Genomic DNA, 17,238 nt, shown 5'->3' on the forward strand with positions numbered 1-17,238 from the left:
TATATAATTATAGTTTAGATAAACCACACTAAAGACCACACTTTAACAATTACCTAGGTGTTTTTGTTTTGTTGTTGTTGCAAATTTTAAGGATATATAATTATAGTTTAGATAAACCACACTAAAGACCACATTTTAAGAATTCAAAATATCACTTTTCCTTATCCTAAAAACACTGTAAAGATTTATTACAAATTTTTATTTTGTATTTATGATTCAGTCATTCTATTTCAGTTAACAGGCTCTTCATTTTTGTCTTTAGGCCAAAAACACAAAGTAAGAGGTGATATTAATGTTCTTTTGTGTGGAGATCCTGGAACTGCAAAATCTCAGTTTTTGAAATATATTGAGAAAATTGCACCTCGGGCAGTTTTTACAACTGGTCAAGGAGCATCAGCTGTTGGTTTAACTGCATATGTCCAAAAAAGTCCAGTAACAAGAGAATGGACATTAGAAGCTGGAGCACTTGTATTGGCTGATCGAGGTGTTTGTCTAATAGATGAGTTTGACAAGGTAACAAGTCTTATTCTGTCAAGAAACCTGAGTAGTATCACAAAATTGCATTTACCCTAAGTTAAACAAAAGTTTTGAAAGTATCCTTTTTATTTACAGCATAATCCTAGTTAAAATAAAAATAAATTTGGAAACCAAAAGAATGAAATAAAATTTTACTACTTTTGGTAGTTTATACATTGTGTATACTTTAACTTACACAATTGTTCATTAAATCTTTGATTATCTTTATTAGTTCAATCTAAGTATAGAGCAATTATTCTGATAGATGAATGATCAAGATCGCACTAGTATTCATGAAGCCATGGAACAACAGACAATTTCCATTTCCAAAGCAGGAATCGTGACTTCACTTCAAGCTCGATGTGCTGTTATTGCTGCAGCTAATCCAATTGGTGGGCGATATGATTCATCCCTTACTTTTTCTGAAAATGTAAGCATAAAAAGTTTTTAAGTTGTAAAGAGTGTATGTTGGATGTCTAGTAAGTAATAGCACAGAACTAATAGATATTCATTATGTCTTCAATGAACATGTAGAAGTTTTCTTTCATGGTTGTGATAATAATAAAAGCCATACGATACATGAAGAGGATACCTAGAAAGTTCATTGTTGAACTTAGGATGTGTAACTATTAAATAAAAAACAAGTTTTTGGGATAAAACAAAATATTCTAATTATGTACTGGACTCAATGGAAGTTTTTGAAAATACTTAGTGGATGTAGTCAACTTCTAACAATACAGAATGGGATCTTTCACTTCCACACAACAGTTTCATGCATTTTTTTTTATTCTGGATCACACAAACACTTTAGGACCATAATTTTGAGGAATGCTTTTTATAGTAGAATTTTCTTTAAATCAGGATCATCTCTTATCATATGACCAGTTTGTGACATTTGAATAACATTTTCAAAATATAGATTTAAAATAATACAATGAAGTCGTTATTTCATATTCTTGATACAGGTAGACCTTACTGAGCCCATTCTCTCAAGATTTGATGTTCTGTGTGTTGTTAGAGACCAAGTGGACCCTGTGCAGGTATATGTTTTTTAATGGACATTTGTTTTAACTTGTATGATTAAATCTTTAGATTGTTTTTAGCTTTCTTGTTACATAGCAACTTTTACTTGTTTTTTTTTTCAGAAATATATATAACCTGTTTTCTTTGTGTTAGGCTTGTAGTAAGCATTAGTTGTCAATAGGAAAATATGGTTTATATAGAGGTTTGTAAAACATTTATTTACTTTCAAAGGTCTAATATAAATATTGTAACTTCTGTAACCCTACATTCACAGGGTTAGATTGCTGAACCAAGCCAGTATTGGAAAAGTATTTTTTACTATAAATTTTACAGTTCCAAATTTACTTAATGTATCTTCACAAAATTTAATTTTTTAGTCAGAATTTGTATTAAAATGCTTATATTAAAAGCTTGTATCTGAATTTACTTTAGTCAGTCTAACTCAAACTCTGACTAGTCTGTGTGCAAGGTGATTTTCATGTACCTTACTTCTAGAATCTCCCAAATGAATATTAAAAGTTTTTTTTTTCTCTATCCTAATAAGTTTCTAATTTTTATATTTTAATTATTTTTGGTAAAAAGATATATAGAAGAATGAAAAATATTCATAGAAAATATATCTAGCACTTCAGGATTGAGGCCCTTTTGCTCTCAGAAGTTGGTGTTCGTTAATCCAAACATTAGTTGGTTGTCCAAGAATAAATAGTATGGCTTTCAGATATACATTTTTAAACACCAACAATAATTCAAACAGTAAAACAGAATGCTCCAAGCTACTGTAATTTATCTAGCTTTTTAATTGACTTATAAAACATTTTAAAAATTTCATTACTTACAAGAACACGAACTTCAGTCTTCACTCAAAATCTGCTTGGGAAATGGTGCATCACTCCTATGGTTCAGCAAATAAGCCTGTAGACTTATAATTCTAAAATCCTGGTTCTGATATCCATGGTGGGCACAGCACGGCTGACCTATTATGCAGTTTTGTTCTTTAAAAAAATAAAAAGAGAAATGACACCTTTTACCAAAATAATATTTACATAAAGATTCATAATCACATAATTCACACAATGTCCCTTCTATTGGTGATAAACACACAACATTAACACACAAGCATGAGTAAATAAATAATCTCCAAAGCATGTAAAGTTAGGAGAAGCTTCTATGGTGGGTGTAACAAGTTTATTGATATCTCAGAAAATAAGGAACATGGGATGTTCTTGTTTTAAATTCTGGCCTGCATCTATATTTGGTCTATCTGATAATTTGACATTTTGAAACCCATGAAAGGGAAAAAAGAAAATCTAAAATGGAGAATTCAGAGTAGAGGAGCATTACATGACAGATAGAATTGAAGACGGAGAATTTATTTTAAGCTAGCTGGAGTATCTGTCTGTTGGACAGGTGAAATAAAAACTTGTTTGTAACAAAGGATAGGAAATTTTGCTTCTATTTTTTTCTTCTTAACATAATAAACATTAAGAGTGCAATAAAAATACATAAAGGTACCAATAATGAAAAGAAAGACATTGTTTTCAAGAATTCTAATAATATTATAGTTACATAGCTCATTCTAATGTTTAGGGATATACAACATTAGTGGTTTTTCTGAACTTCCTCGTGTCATCCTGTATCACAGTGTCAAGTTTGGTGCTGATTTATCAAGAAATATATAAGAAACAGATACACATATTGACATTTATTTATATAGATTAATAAAACTTATATAATACTAGTATAAAACACCATCAGAAATGATGGGGAATCCACTGTTAAAATATTAACAAAAACTATAGAATTTAACTAAATCAAAGTTGTTTGTAGCTCCAAAATTCACCTACTCTTCACTAATTTTATCAGTCTCAAAGTAATTCTTTAATCACCACATTTTTGGTAAAAACTATGGAGAAAAAAGGTTATCATGAACAAAAGTACGTGTGCACTCTGAAAGAGACTAGAATAGCACCCTTGAGTCTTCTTCTGTATTTTAGGTCAGGAAGTAGAAAACATTATGCAGACATCCTGACACAAATTTTAAACTTTTTTCTTTTTTATTGTACAAAGGATAAAAGATATTTTGTTGTAATAAATATTTATTTTTCTGTATGTTTTAAGGCCGAGTAGATAATGTATTTGTTAAGATACGAAATAAATATTTATTTTTCTGTATGTTTTAAGGCCAAGTAGATAATGTATGTGTTAAGATACCAAATCAATATTTATTTTTCTGTATGTTTTAAGGCCAAGTAGATAATGTATGTGTTAAGATACCAAATCAATATTTATTAATTAACACTTATTCACCACTTAAAACTTTTTAAACACTGACTATAACATTAGTAATAGCAGGCTTATTTGTAGTCTATATTAAGCATTAGGCTTATTACATAAACGTAACGTAAGGCTTAGCTGAAACACTACTTGGTAAATTTTATTTTGCTTTTGGCTACAATTCAATGTAATGAAACTTCTGAATTAAACTATATGACCAAAATTATAAAAAAATATACAATAAAAACAAACCTTTCTAACAAATCAACATGAATATTGAGCATTCAACAAAAACACCATAGTTGGGCTAAGAACAATCAGGTGACAGTTTTGTTGCTAAGTGATGATGTATGTTGTTGAGCATTACCAAAAAAGGAGCATGAAAGCATTCTTGACAGAGTTACAAAGGTAATGAGCTTTTTGTAGTTAGTGATTACAATTTAAATTATAAACTAGATTTTAATGCCAGACTTACTGAAGTTTTGAAAGTAACAAAGTCTTGGCATACACATACACACACACTGATCCTCACCCATGCACATAGGGTTAACTTGTTCAGTATCATAAATTTTGTGCATTATTTTCTTGGATCATGTAAAGCATAGTGAACATCACAGGTAGCTGATAGATGATATTTATTTGACAGGATGAGCACTTGGCTAGGTTTGTGGTTCAAAGCCACATTCGCCATCATCCAACAAACCCATTAGAAGAAGGAGCTGAAATTACTGAAGCAGTAAGTTAGCTCAGATTTTGAACATGAAATAAGAATTATTTTGTATAATTGTTAAGTATTTATTGTTCAGTAGATACAAAGTAAATACTGATGTTACTACATAACTTGGTTACATCAACATATTAATATCATAAAACTTAATAAACGTGTACTGTTTTTTATTTTCAATATAATTTGTTAAACATATTGAAGGTACCTTACAAGAGAATCAAATTTTACTATTAGACTGCATTTCATTTTTTTCATAAATGTGTTACTGATTTTATCATTCCAATTAAGGTTTAACAGTCATGTTTTTAAGAAGTACCTTTCCTTAATTCTTGAATAGTTGAAAACCATATTGTATCATAAATTAGATAAATTACAGTTAAGAAAAGTTTCAAAAAATAATATTTTCAGGTTATTTGGCTCATAATTATTAATAATTATAGTTTGAGATTACTATGTACTATTTAATTTTATTCCTTTACATATTATAGTTATTAAAACTTAATATTTGTTTATAAATAGGAAGCACCTGGTTTGAGTGGGGTTGAAAAAATACCCCAAGACTTATTGAGGAAGTACATCATTTACAGTAGGGAAAAAGTTCATCCTAAACTTCACCAAATGGATCAAGATAAAATAGCCAAAATGTATAGTGAACTACGAAGAGAGTCCATGGTATGTGCTGAACATGATGTCTGAATCTTGTCACTCTTATTACTTAATCTTATATATGTTTAACTTTTAGTTCTGTGCACATTAACTCTTTCGAGATGGGTCATGGGTGAAAGGCCATGTCATCTCATTTGTTCACAATTTTATTTAACTACTATCTCATGAATTTATGTCAATAAGTTTGGTATCAAACTGTAGATTACAATTCAACTTAATATTATACATTACTCAATTTCGTAATTTAAAAGTAAATATAAAAAAACATCAATTTTTGTGTGTCACGTAGTATGTTGAGTGCAGCACTAGTTCAAATTAGATATTTGTGATGTCAAAATACAAACTTTGTAATATCATATGAATTAGTAACTCAAACTACCAATAATGACAAGCTAGAATATAAGATAAGAACCTCTTATCTTTTCAGTTTGCTAAGATATTGCTCATGTAATAAATCAAACACAGTGGCACCTTGCCCACCTCTTTCCATTTTTGGAAACACTCCCTTATATGCACTTGCTTCTATATATGACATGAATAACCAATTGGAAGCTCAGAATGTCCCCTAGTGGCTTTCTCAGCCATTTTAACAGGCTTGGACACCATTTCTTTCGTTCCAACCAAGATTTCAATGAGGTAGGTTGTGTCTTTAGTCTGCTCGGAATTTCATATTTTTTTAGACTAGAATACAGCTTAGTTACTAAGCTTGAAAAATTATAGTGGAATTCTATGGGATTGATATAGTAATTTATGATTTTTTTGGTTATTGAACGGTATATATAAATCCTAAAAAAATATTTCGTTTCTCATCCTCAATGTGCAAAATTTTTATAGGCTTAGCAACCGAGTACAAATGTCATAACTAGAAGAGGAAATTGTTTGCTTTACTTCTTTATTTACTGTTCTATGTTTTAAGAAAAATAAATTTAAGAATTTATTTCTAAATAGCAATAATCTATATACATTTTTAATCTATAACAATTGAAATGTGACTGTATTTTACAAAATACTAGTCTACTAAAACACAGCCAAGACAGGTCACTTTGTACAGACCAAAGGTCACCTTTATGTTATTTGATATGATAACATGAGTGCACGTGAGCCATGTCATTTTAACTTCTGTATTGTTAGCCAGGCATGGCCGAAAGGTCAATATAATAAAAATAATAAATATGTATATAAATGTATAATGTTAGTCTAAACATTTATGTTTTCTTGTTACAATCTGTAGTCATTCTAGAACGAAAAAAGCATAATTTAAATTTATTTCCTTTTTTGTTTTTGATGGTTATTAGGCCGGTCAAATTGATAGAAAATAACATAAAAAAAATATAAAGTTTTACTGAAAACAAATGTTTTAATTGTATTTATGATGTTTTAGAGATTACAGAAATAATATTTGAGATTATTGGGACAAACAATAGTTTTTTAGTTATAACATGAAAATCACTTTGCACTTGGAGTGGTAACGAAACAGACTTGATATTTTCATAAAGAAATCTAGAATAGAAATAATTCATTAAAAATTCAGATTTTTTGTGTACGAAAGACTTGTAATCTTTACTAAATGTCTACCAGATTTTGTGAAGATACACTTATTGCATTAAAAGTTATAGTATAAATACTTAACTTGTGTATATTATACCAAGTCCATCGCAAAAGTGTTAGGTTAACTAAAACAAGTGTAGTGACAAAGATTTTCAACTTTTTTTTATTTATTTACAGGCTGTTCTTGTGTTTTCATCCAATCTTTCATAGATTGTTCTGTTTGATCATTTAAGAGAAGTGTAAGATGAATTAAGTTTTTCATAATGTTTGCACTGTTGTAAAATGAGCTTTCTGTTTACTCAGACCACTGGCAGTGTACCAATCACTGTGCGTCACATTGAGTCAGTGATTAGGATGGCTGAGGCACATGCCAGGATGCACCTTAGGGACTACGTTCATGAAGATGATGTGAATATGGCTATCAGAGTTATGCTGGAGAGTTTTATTGACACCCAGAAATACAGTGTCATGAGAAACATGAGAAAGGTAAAAAGTTATTTAAACTTAGTACCAAGTTAATTGACCCTTTCAAGTCCATATGTGTGATACTAGCCACATATGCATTCATCAAAATTAATAACTCCTTAACAAAATTATACCTAGAATACAGTTTCTTCAAACATAAAACTTGATAAAAATTGCATGTTTTTGAACCTAAATCGGAGTTTTTGGTAAATTTATAATGAATAAAAACCACTAGGTGACATAGCTGATGGTATTTTCAGATAAATCTGATTTATCCCAAGAATGAATGAGATAGGTTTACCAAATAATTATAATGTTATAATTATATAAAGTTATAATGAATGAGATAGGTTTACCAAATAATTATAATGTTATAATTATATAAAGTTATAATGAATGAGATAGGTTTACCAAATAATTATAATGTTATAATTATATAAAGTTATAATGAATGAGATAGGTTTACCAAATAATTATAATGTTATAATTATATAAAGTTATAATGAATGAGATAGGTTTACCAAATAATTATAATGTTATAATTATATAAAGTTATAATGAATGAGATAGGTTTACCAAATAATTATAATGTTATAATTATATAAAGTTATAATGAATGAGATAGGTTTACTAAATAATTATAATGTTATAATTATATAAAGTTATAATTATATAAACTTATAATGAGACATTCAACTAGAAAAGTAAGTCTGAATTTCTCTGAAACTTATTGAGTTTGTGAAAAAAAAAGATACTGGATAAAAGTGCAAACACATGGTAATAACTATGTATAATAACACAAACCACAGTGTGTATATTACTTCGGCAGTAAGGATCTTTACAGAAGAAATTATACAACTTAAGAGATCTGCTAAATCTGTGGATATTCTCCATATCTGTCTGTTCCAGTTTGCATCATGTAATATACTTAAAATCTATAGCTTCATACTTTTCCATGGTAAATAATTCCACCCACATTACTGGAAATGAGGGAGGTTTTAACCTTGAGAAATCATGTGACTCACCATAGGAGAAAATTGCTGTTAATTTTCATACAAAAAATGCAACTTTATAGCTATCCCCATAGTGGGCAAACCAGGGGAACAATACAGAACAATAAGTAGCTAGAGTGAAAATAACTTAATGACTTTCAGGTTTGTTTTATATGAAAATTGCACAAACCTAGAATGAACAAAGAAACTTACATTAAAATAAGAAGGTAGCAGATATGGTATATTTTGATATATTAAAAGTATACATTTGAAATTGTGAATACCATCAAGTCAAGATGTGACAAAAGTTGTGTGTTGAAAGGAGGAGGAGATGTTACATTAATTTCATTTCACTCTATACTGATAATTCAGATAAAGTTAGTGTTAGGGTAGAGACGATAACAGATAAAATATAAATTCTTAACCTTAAAAAAAAAACAATATTCATTTAGGAGGTTATGCAAATGAAATAGGAAAACAGTAAGATATGAGGAAGTATTTTTATTCTTAGCATAAAAATCACTTTGCACTGTGAATGACTCGGAAAAGGTTCAGATGTTCCAAGACAAATTTTTAATGAAAGCTTCCCAAATTTTGTGAAGATACACTTACTATGTAAAGTGTCATGCTTTTCAAGATCATATAAAATTACCAACCCGAGAAGATGGTGTGTTAATAAAGATACATTTTATACTATATTATTTATAACCAATGGAAAGCCAAGGTTTTCATCTATCAAGTGAGGTATTATTATAAGTTATTTTCTGTACAGAGAATTGTCAAATTTTCTTTCAGTACAAGTTTCGTTCCCACGGGAAAAGCATTGACGAGTTCAAATGAAGTTTTAACAGCTCTTGTTGCATAGTTAGAAAGCCAGAAAAATTGTGCTAGTTATGGGAAATTTTCTGTTTTTTGCATCTTATTATTCTATGTTCTTTTGGGGCATTAGTTATATGAATATAAATTATTTAATGCACCACTACCATTAGTATACAGTCATACACAGTCGACATAAAAAAAAGCCCAGGTAAGTACTATATTTCTTATTTTTCCTCTCTATTCTATATTTATTATTATGAAAGGAACTAAAATGTCAAAATAGGAAACTTTTTAGTTATGGTTAGATTGTGTAAAATAAATAATAATAATATAATAAATTTTTACAACGCATGCGTGCGAGCAGCTCAGAGTAGCTCATGGATAATGTAATTCGATAGTGTAACGTGAGTTGCGTGTTTTGCAAGTGATTTACAACTGATAATGGTATGAATAATAGTTAGAGATGATTCAAAGGGCAATAAAATAATAAAATTTAAGTAAAAATAGATGTATATGGTTACGAGTTTAAAGCTATTTAGGATAAACAAATGTAGTTTCATGTTAAAATTTGAAGTTATTCTAGAAAGAAAGGTAGTTCAGATTTATTTCAGATTGTTTTGGTGGTTTGAAGGTTGGTCAACTTGAACAACCTTGTATAGAGTTAGGTAAGAAAAAATAGATAAAATATAAAGTTTTTACTGAAAAAAGTTGAATATGTATTTAGGAGGTTTTTAGAGAATACACAAATGAAATTTGAGATTTTTGAGATGAAGAAAAGGATTTTTAATCTTAACATGAAAATCACTTTGCACTTGTACTATTCGAAGAAAAAAACTTGATATAATCACTGACCATTTTTATTAAAAATACTTCACTAAATAATCTGATTTTTTGTATGTAAAAGACATAATGTTTACTGAAAGTCTGGCAAATTTTGTGAAGATACACATACTATATTAAAAGTTAGTAGTATCAAAACTGTGTTCATTCAATTCGATCAAAGACTTAATTTGTTTTGATACACACACAAATACCATTTCAGGTTATGCATACAGGTGGGGCCAAAGTGCACATATTACAACCTTTTTTACAGTTACATTCAAAGATTTAATTTTCTAAAGGACATTTAAATATGTTCTCAGTCTTCACTTCTTTGAGCCACATGACTCGTATTGCCTCTGTTTTCTTCTTTTTAGATCTTTTTGATTCCCTTTTATGGCTTTTAGATTGTTCAAACAATTAGAAATACAAATTATAGGTATTGGCAGGTCAGAATATATATTGTGAATCTCCCACCTTCTCAATTTGCTGAGAGTAAAGCCCTTCCCATCTGTCATAGCTTTGAATGAATTTATCTAAACCCTGTATCCTTATTTGATAGATATGTTTTTAACCAATAGAAAGAACAAGTTTAATTGTATGGGTCCCTTATCTTCATTTTGTTTAGTTTTGGCATTCAGAATTGGTATTTTTCAAGAAAATGTTTTCAGTAAGTTGTTGTTCCAAATTGTAATGGAATTTTTTTAATCCATTTATAGCTTAGTTAGAAAGCTAGATAAATTATAGTAGTTTTATCATTCTCTTCTAGGGCCTGATATATTTTTGTGTTCTAAAATGACTATTTGATAGCTACATGAATTATTTTTTTGAAAACCAACATAGTGAGAAAAAAAGTGCATTTTATTAAACCACGACACCGAAATGGAAATGGCCTCAGTGCTAAAGTAAATTGTTAGTATTGTTTATCCATTATTATATATTTTGAATCAAAAACAATAAATGGAAAAGTAAAAGTTAGTAGGGGTTCTGATTTTGAGGTTTTGCCTGAAATATCCCGATTTTGACTGCAACCCCACTTTTTTTTGGATTTTGGGTTAAACCCGAAAACTCCTGAATATGCAGAAGACTTTATATGAATTGTTTATGATTCAAATGCAACAATAAAGAGCTGATATTTACAAAGTTAACTTTCATACCTGTTGAAAAAAAAAATGTGGATTCTTATTTTGCTTTTACAATTATTAGAGTCTCAAGTTGCTCAGTGGTATGTCTACGTACTATTGTAAACTGAAAACTGGGTCTCTATACTCGTGGTGGGCACAGCACAGATGGCCCATTGTGTAGTTTTGCTTATCCTCAAACAATTATTAGAGCAATATAGCTTTACAGTTTCAGACATGATATCTTACCTTTTCTCACAAAAAACTTTCTCGACTTATACTGCTCTCTATTGATGCAAATTTTCACTTGCCACTAGCCTTGATACTCCCACTTACTCTCGTATATGTTAACGTGAGACATCTGCATACTAACATGCAAATGATTATACAGCAACCCTCCACTAATAGGAGTGCAACACTACCCTTTTTGTAACTAGTGCTCTCTCTAATCTTTCAGCTGTTAACCACTTTTTGATTGGCAGTCTTATTGAATAGACGTTTTTGCTTGTGGTCGATTAATTTATCAATATGTTTTTACTTTCTTAGTTTGCTACTTCACTTCAATTGTTATTTACCATTTTTGTGCAGAGTTATGATTTATTTTATATTCTTTCCTTTTTTCTTTGTGAGAATTTTGCACTTGCAATTTCAAGTGGTCATGACTACAACTGCTGTTACTGCTGCAGTGGATTTACCGACCACGTCCATCTGGTTGGAGCCCCTATTATTGACCCATGACATTTTGACTCTTGTACATCAGGAGTTGAACAATTTCATGCAATATTCAGAGCTACTTGTTGATTGTCCTTTCATTTCTGCTCACTCCTGTTTCCTTCCCTTCTCCACAAGATCCCATTTCTTGCCAGCATCTTTTGGAGGTAGTTTGGGACTTAGTTTGCAAAGAATGTCATGGAACAAAAAGATTCTTCTTATCCAGGATGTTAATCTCATCTGTTTGTTGCTCCCTAAAAGACGGGATTGGCACCTGGTCATCGATTTGTTGTTCCAGAACCATTTTTTGTATCATTCCCAAGTTTATCATAGAGTCATATGTAGCTCTTCGTTGTGAAAGACAAAGGTTGACGTGTCAGATGCATATCCATATCCTCCATCTCTAGGAGCCCTCATTCCTCTTGGTCAGGCCCGGCATGGCCAGGTCGTTAGGGAGCTCGACTCCCAATCTGTGGGTTGCGGGTTCGAATCCCCATCCCACCAAACATGCTCACCCTTTCAGCCATGAAGGTGTTATAATGTGACGGTCAATCCCACTATTCGATGGTAAAAGAGTAGTCCAAGAGTTGACAGTGGATGGTGATGACTAATTGCCTTCCCTCTAGTCTTACACTGCTAAATTAGGGATGTCTAGCACAGATAGTCCTTGTGTAGCTTTGTGCAAGATTAAAAAAACAAACAAACAATCCTCTTGTTTATGCCCACATGCACCTTCTTCTTTGGGTTTTGAGAAACCAATGTATCCTTGTTCAAGATCCCTTCCTTCTCCCTCATAGACTGATTTTGCTTGGTGATTGGATTGGGACAATTCTGTCGTGGGTGTTCCTTTTGCCCCTCCTTATCCACAGTGTCTTCTTTTTATGGATGCTTCTCTTTCTGGCTGGGGTGTATATCTCAACACTCAGGAAGTTTCGTGGAGATGGACTCTTTCAGAATCCTCTTTTCAGGTCAATCTCTTGGAACTTCTTGCTGTTCATCGAGCTTTACATCATTTTTTGTGGGATCTTTGGGGTCAGTTGGTAATGATCCACTCTGAAAATTCTATGGTGGTCACATACATTACCAGGCAAGAAGGCACTCAGTCAAGAGTCTTCTGTTTTAAAACATTAGATCTTCTGTACTGGGCCTACAGCCATTACATCACTTTGTTGATATATCATATTCTGGTTGCCTTGAATCTGCTTACATGATTCTCCCTACATAGTGGCCTTTGGCTTTTTCAGAAGTTGGGTGTCCCAGGTTTGGACATTTTTGTCGCTCATCTCAATAAACAACTTTTCCGATTTTGGTCTTCTGTTCCTCATCCTTTGGCAGGAGCAGTTGATGCTACCAGTCAGGATTGGAAAGGTTGGTACCTATATGCATATCCTCCTATTCGTCTTCCCCCATAATTCAGACTACTCCATGTTGTATTCTGTTGGTGGCTCTGTATTGGCTGACTCAAACTTGGTTTTCACTGCTGCACCAGCTTTTGTTGTGTGTCCTCCCCTCTTCCTTTATCTCTGACACTCCTTCATCAGTCCCACTCTGGCATGCATCCTTTGCCCATTACCATGCTCCCTCTTCATGCATAGCTTTTGTCCGGTCCCTCACTAGAAGAGTCAGACTTTTGTGACATGTAGCTTTCTTCATTTCCCATCCAGTTTGTCCTTCCTTCATGGCTAGTTCCCAAAATAAGTGGTACACATACTGCTGTTGGTCTGTCAGATAAGGATATCATTTTTTTCCTACTACTGTTCCTCACATAATGTTCTTTTTGACTTGGTATTTTCACAGGGGCCTTTTGGTTTCCTCAGTTGCAGGCTCTCTGTCATGTTTTGGTTTACTGAAATTGCTTGTGTTTTCCAGTTCCCAGTCTTATTCCTTTTGCATTTTCCATCCTCTCTGAACTTTCCTTGAAGTCATGTTGACGTGCAGATGTCATCGTTCCAATGTGTTCGCAATTGATGTTTGCCACGTTTTGTTTCATAGTACCTAAGTTCCCCTCTTTCCTGATTGTTCCTTTATGTCCAAAACTTTGGCTGCTTGAGAGGGTGATTCTGCTATAGTACCCAATTCCCTTTCCGTTATATCCCACCTTTATGAGCATTTCGATCCTGACCACTTCTTTTGCCAGGTCAGGGCTTTCTGATGGTATATGTCACATACTACTCCCTTCTGTGGTTCTTAAGTCTGTTTGTTTATTCCACGGGATTCTGACCTCTTTCATTACTCTTATGGGTTGGATTTGCCTGGTGTATTCTTCTCTTTCTCATGGTGATTATCAACTTTTTCAGGGTTTTTTTCCCCATCAGATCCATCACCTTACCATGTCCCTGGCTGCATTTCCATCTTCCCCTGGAGGACATCATCAGTGCTGTTATGTGGACCACTGAGCATATCTTTACATCTCATTATTTTCATCACGTGGCTGTTTCCTACTCTTAGGGGTTCTGCATTCCTCCTATTACAATTTTGCACTCCTGTTTTTCTGTGAGAGGTAAGTCCTACCTTCATTTTCTTTGCTGGGGTTTTTATTGCATGTTTGGATCCTGCTCTGTGGCGAGTGTTACCTGACCACACTGAACAACTTGTGATCGTATACCATGCTAGACGGTTGTGATGTTGAGGCTCTTTCTATTGCAGACCTGCTGTACAATTCAAAATGCCACCAGGTGTTGGTTGATTGCCTCCATTACCATGTTCTCTATGCTGCCCATCTCTGATCCATGAGGTTTGACACTCATTCTATCACAGACCTGGTGTACAATTATAGATGCTGCCAGGTGTTGAATGATGCACTCCATCAACGTGATCACTCCGCTTTTCAATATAAGGTATCACGGTCACCCATTGCACTGTTTCCGGTTCTGCGGTCCTCCGGATTCTCCAATGCACTATTTCCCTTCTCCTTCTAGTAGAGTATGGAAGTCCTTGCCAGTTACCGAGTCCTGGCTGTTGGGGTGGTGGACCATGAAGGTCTGTCTTCCTGAGTGTACAACAATACCACTCAATTAAGAGAAGGGCAGTGGCATTCTGCCAGTGTAGATGGTGTAACACCATTCCTACTGTAGACATGATATATAATTCCAGATACTGCCAGGTGTTGAATGTAACACTCTGCCATATATATATATATATATATTGAAATTTGCATGAGGGTGGCTGAGGCACCCTCATTCTTACCATCTGCCAGATGTTGGTTCCCAGGGATCTGGTGTTGACTGGAGCCAGACCAGCCATATAAATCCTCACATGTGTTTAGGTGGTTACCCTCCTACTAATGCAGACTGGAAAATAAATTCCCAGTGCCACCAGGTTTTGGACTGGAGATGCAAACCCGTATAGCCACCCCTCTTTCTACCATGGAGTGGCAAAAAATTCTCAATGCCATCAGGTTTTGAACTGCAGATGAACACCCATCTGGACCCTCCACCTTCCTACCGTTGGTCGGATGTCGGTTCCCAGTGGATCTGGCATTGGACATGCGAGGATATGGAGATGGATTATTGCTATGGAAGCTCCTCTTCCCTACCAGTAATTGTTTTTGGGGTGAAAGGTAGAGGATCCTCTTCCTACTGCAGACCTGATGTGCAATTCCAGATGGTGCCAGGTGTTGGATGAGGTCAAACTCCCATTTATGGTCTGTTGTGCCCAAGCCACTCTACCCTGAAGGGGTATCATTACTTATGTACTTGTTCTTGTGGTCCCTCCTTTGTTTTCACACATTTGGAAACACATAACTCACAGGCAGTGAGTATACCTGGCTCAGGGGTGGTTAGGTCTCCCATGGTTGTTTTGTTTTTAGTTCCTTCTCACACCCCATGGTTTTTCTTTGGGTGTTTCCTAAAGGGGGATCATCTTCTCACTGGCCCTCCACCTGTTCAATATGGGATTTTAGTTTTTTGTGAGAAGTAGTATGATATTCTGTTGGAAGTTAACATTTTCTTAAACTGAAAATGTATTTCTGATTGAAACTTACACCTCCTCTCACATTTTCCACCCATCCTCTCCACTTCTGGTATGGTTTGGTGTGATGTGACCAATCTCGAAGTGGTTAACAGCTGCAAGACTATAGAGGGTGCTAGTTATGATAGGAGTAGTGTCACACTCCTATTGGTGGAGGGTTGCTGCATAATCACTTGCATGTTACTATGCAGATATCGCACACTAACATATGTGAGGGTAAGTGGGAGTATCGTGGCTAATGGCGAGTAAAACTTTTTGCCTATAGAAGGCACTATAAATCAAGAAAGCTTTTTGTGAAGAGAGGTAAATATATATTGGAAACAGATTTTCAGTTTAATGAAATGTGAACTTTTGTTTCTCTTCCCATTTATGTGTTCATAGTTTAAATGCCATAGTCGATCTTTTCTCTCTATTAAAATGGCAGGAAGTGAAAAAGTTAAGTTTCAGTATTCCATATGTACTGTAGCGTAGTTGATAACTGAAACTCTGCTACAAAATAATAAAATTTGGATTGAAACAGAGAAATTAAAAAAGGACACAACAGCTGGAGATAGAGAAAAGGCACAGGTACATTTGAAAGACAGAGAAAAGGAAAGAGAATGTATGTGTTGGTAGTAGTGTAGTAAGTACAGGGTCAGGTGGCATTAACAAAGTATATTTTATTTGATCCCTGTATTTTACTTCCTTAATGATAACATGGGTAAAAGAATATCGTTGTTTCAAGGTTTTTTTATAGAGATAGTGGTACTGGGACTAAAGAAGCAATGTTATATGTAAATACTGTGCTTTAGAAATATCATTTGATAGGATAGATAAGCAACTTTGTGTACATAATATTTCTCTAAACCAAGAAGCTGAAAAATTAATGAATTCTACAGTAGTGCAGGTCAGGTGAGGCATAAAGAGGTAGAAGGTCAGAGTGCAATTCACTCATTTGTTGAAGCTGTTTCCAAAGCTGGATTGAGTTTACATGTAGCCTTGAGGAAAGTTTGTGAAGAAATGTTGTCCAGCAACTAAAACAATGCCAAAGTATGATAATTTGCAAGAAAAATACTTGCCTGAAGTCTTTCAGAAACTTGAAAGAGAAATCAAAGAGCAAATAAAAGGTAGAAATGTATGTCTGATTATTGATTAACTTACTACAAACGTACCTGGAAATCCCACAGCCGTTCAAACTGATGTCATACGACAACACTATAAAAGGGGAATTATGTAATAGCATTAGCAAATGTTTCTAATGTTGCTGTCTCAAACGGTGTCAGCATTGGTTTGGTGCTTGTAAAATCATTCCAGCAATATGAAAAGAAGTGTCTGATGTTATTGACATTGTGTCTGATCCTACAAATTAGAACAACTGTACAATGGAGAGTGTTAAACTTGGAATTGAAAATGTAATGAAACCCCCAGCTGTTGTTCCTACAAGATGGTTTGGTTTCTTTGAGAGCCAGCATGTTGTTATAAACATGTATGCTGACCAGATGGCTCTTTGTAACGAGGTAGGATGCCCTGCGAAAAGATGTCTGTCATCAACAAAATCATTCTCACTCATCAACAGTGACAAAGGGTCTATCTTATGTTTCTCAAAGAA

At 33.3% G+C, this 17,238-nt stretch overlaps 1 protein-coding gene across 1 annotated transcript in view; it reads left to right on the plus strand.

Annotated features, from left to right (window-relative positions):
• Positions 1 to 262: 262 nt before the first annotated feature.
• Positions 263 to 17,238, plus strand: part of LOC106474946 (DNA replication licensing factor mcm2-like) — a gene marked incomplete at its 5' end in the record, with an annotated part of 27,739 nt that continues 10,763 nt past the window's right edge. The window contains 6 exon segments of the mRNA XM_013935647.2: positions 263 to 513; positions 782 to 946; positions 1,482 to 1,556; positions 4,460 to 4,549; positions 5,060 to 5,212; positions 7,058 to 7,240. Coding sequence (XP_013791101.1) covers positions 263 to 513; positions 782 to 946; positions 1,482 to 1,556; positions 4,460 to 4,549; positions 5,060 to 5,212; positions 7,058 to 7,240 — 917 coding nt within the window.

This window comes from Limulus polyphemus, unplaced genomic scaffold (genome assembly GCF_000517525.1).
Source record: "Limulus polyphemus unplaced genomic scaffold, Limulus_polyphemus-2.1.2 Scaffold7893, whole genome shotgun sequence".
Classification (NCBI taxonomy): Eukaryota; Metazoa; Arthropoda; class Merostomata; order Xiphosura; family Limulidae; genus Limulus; species Limulus polyphemus.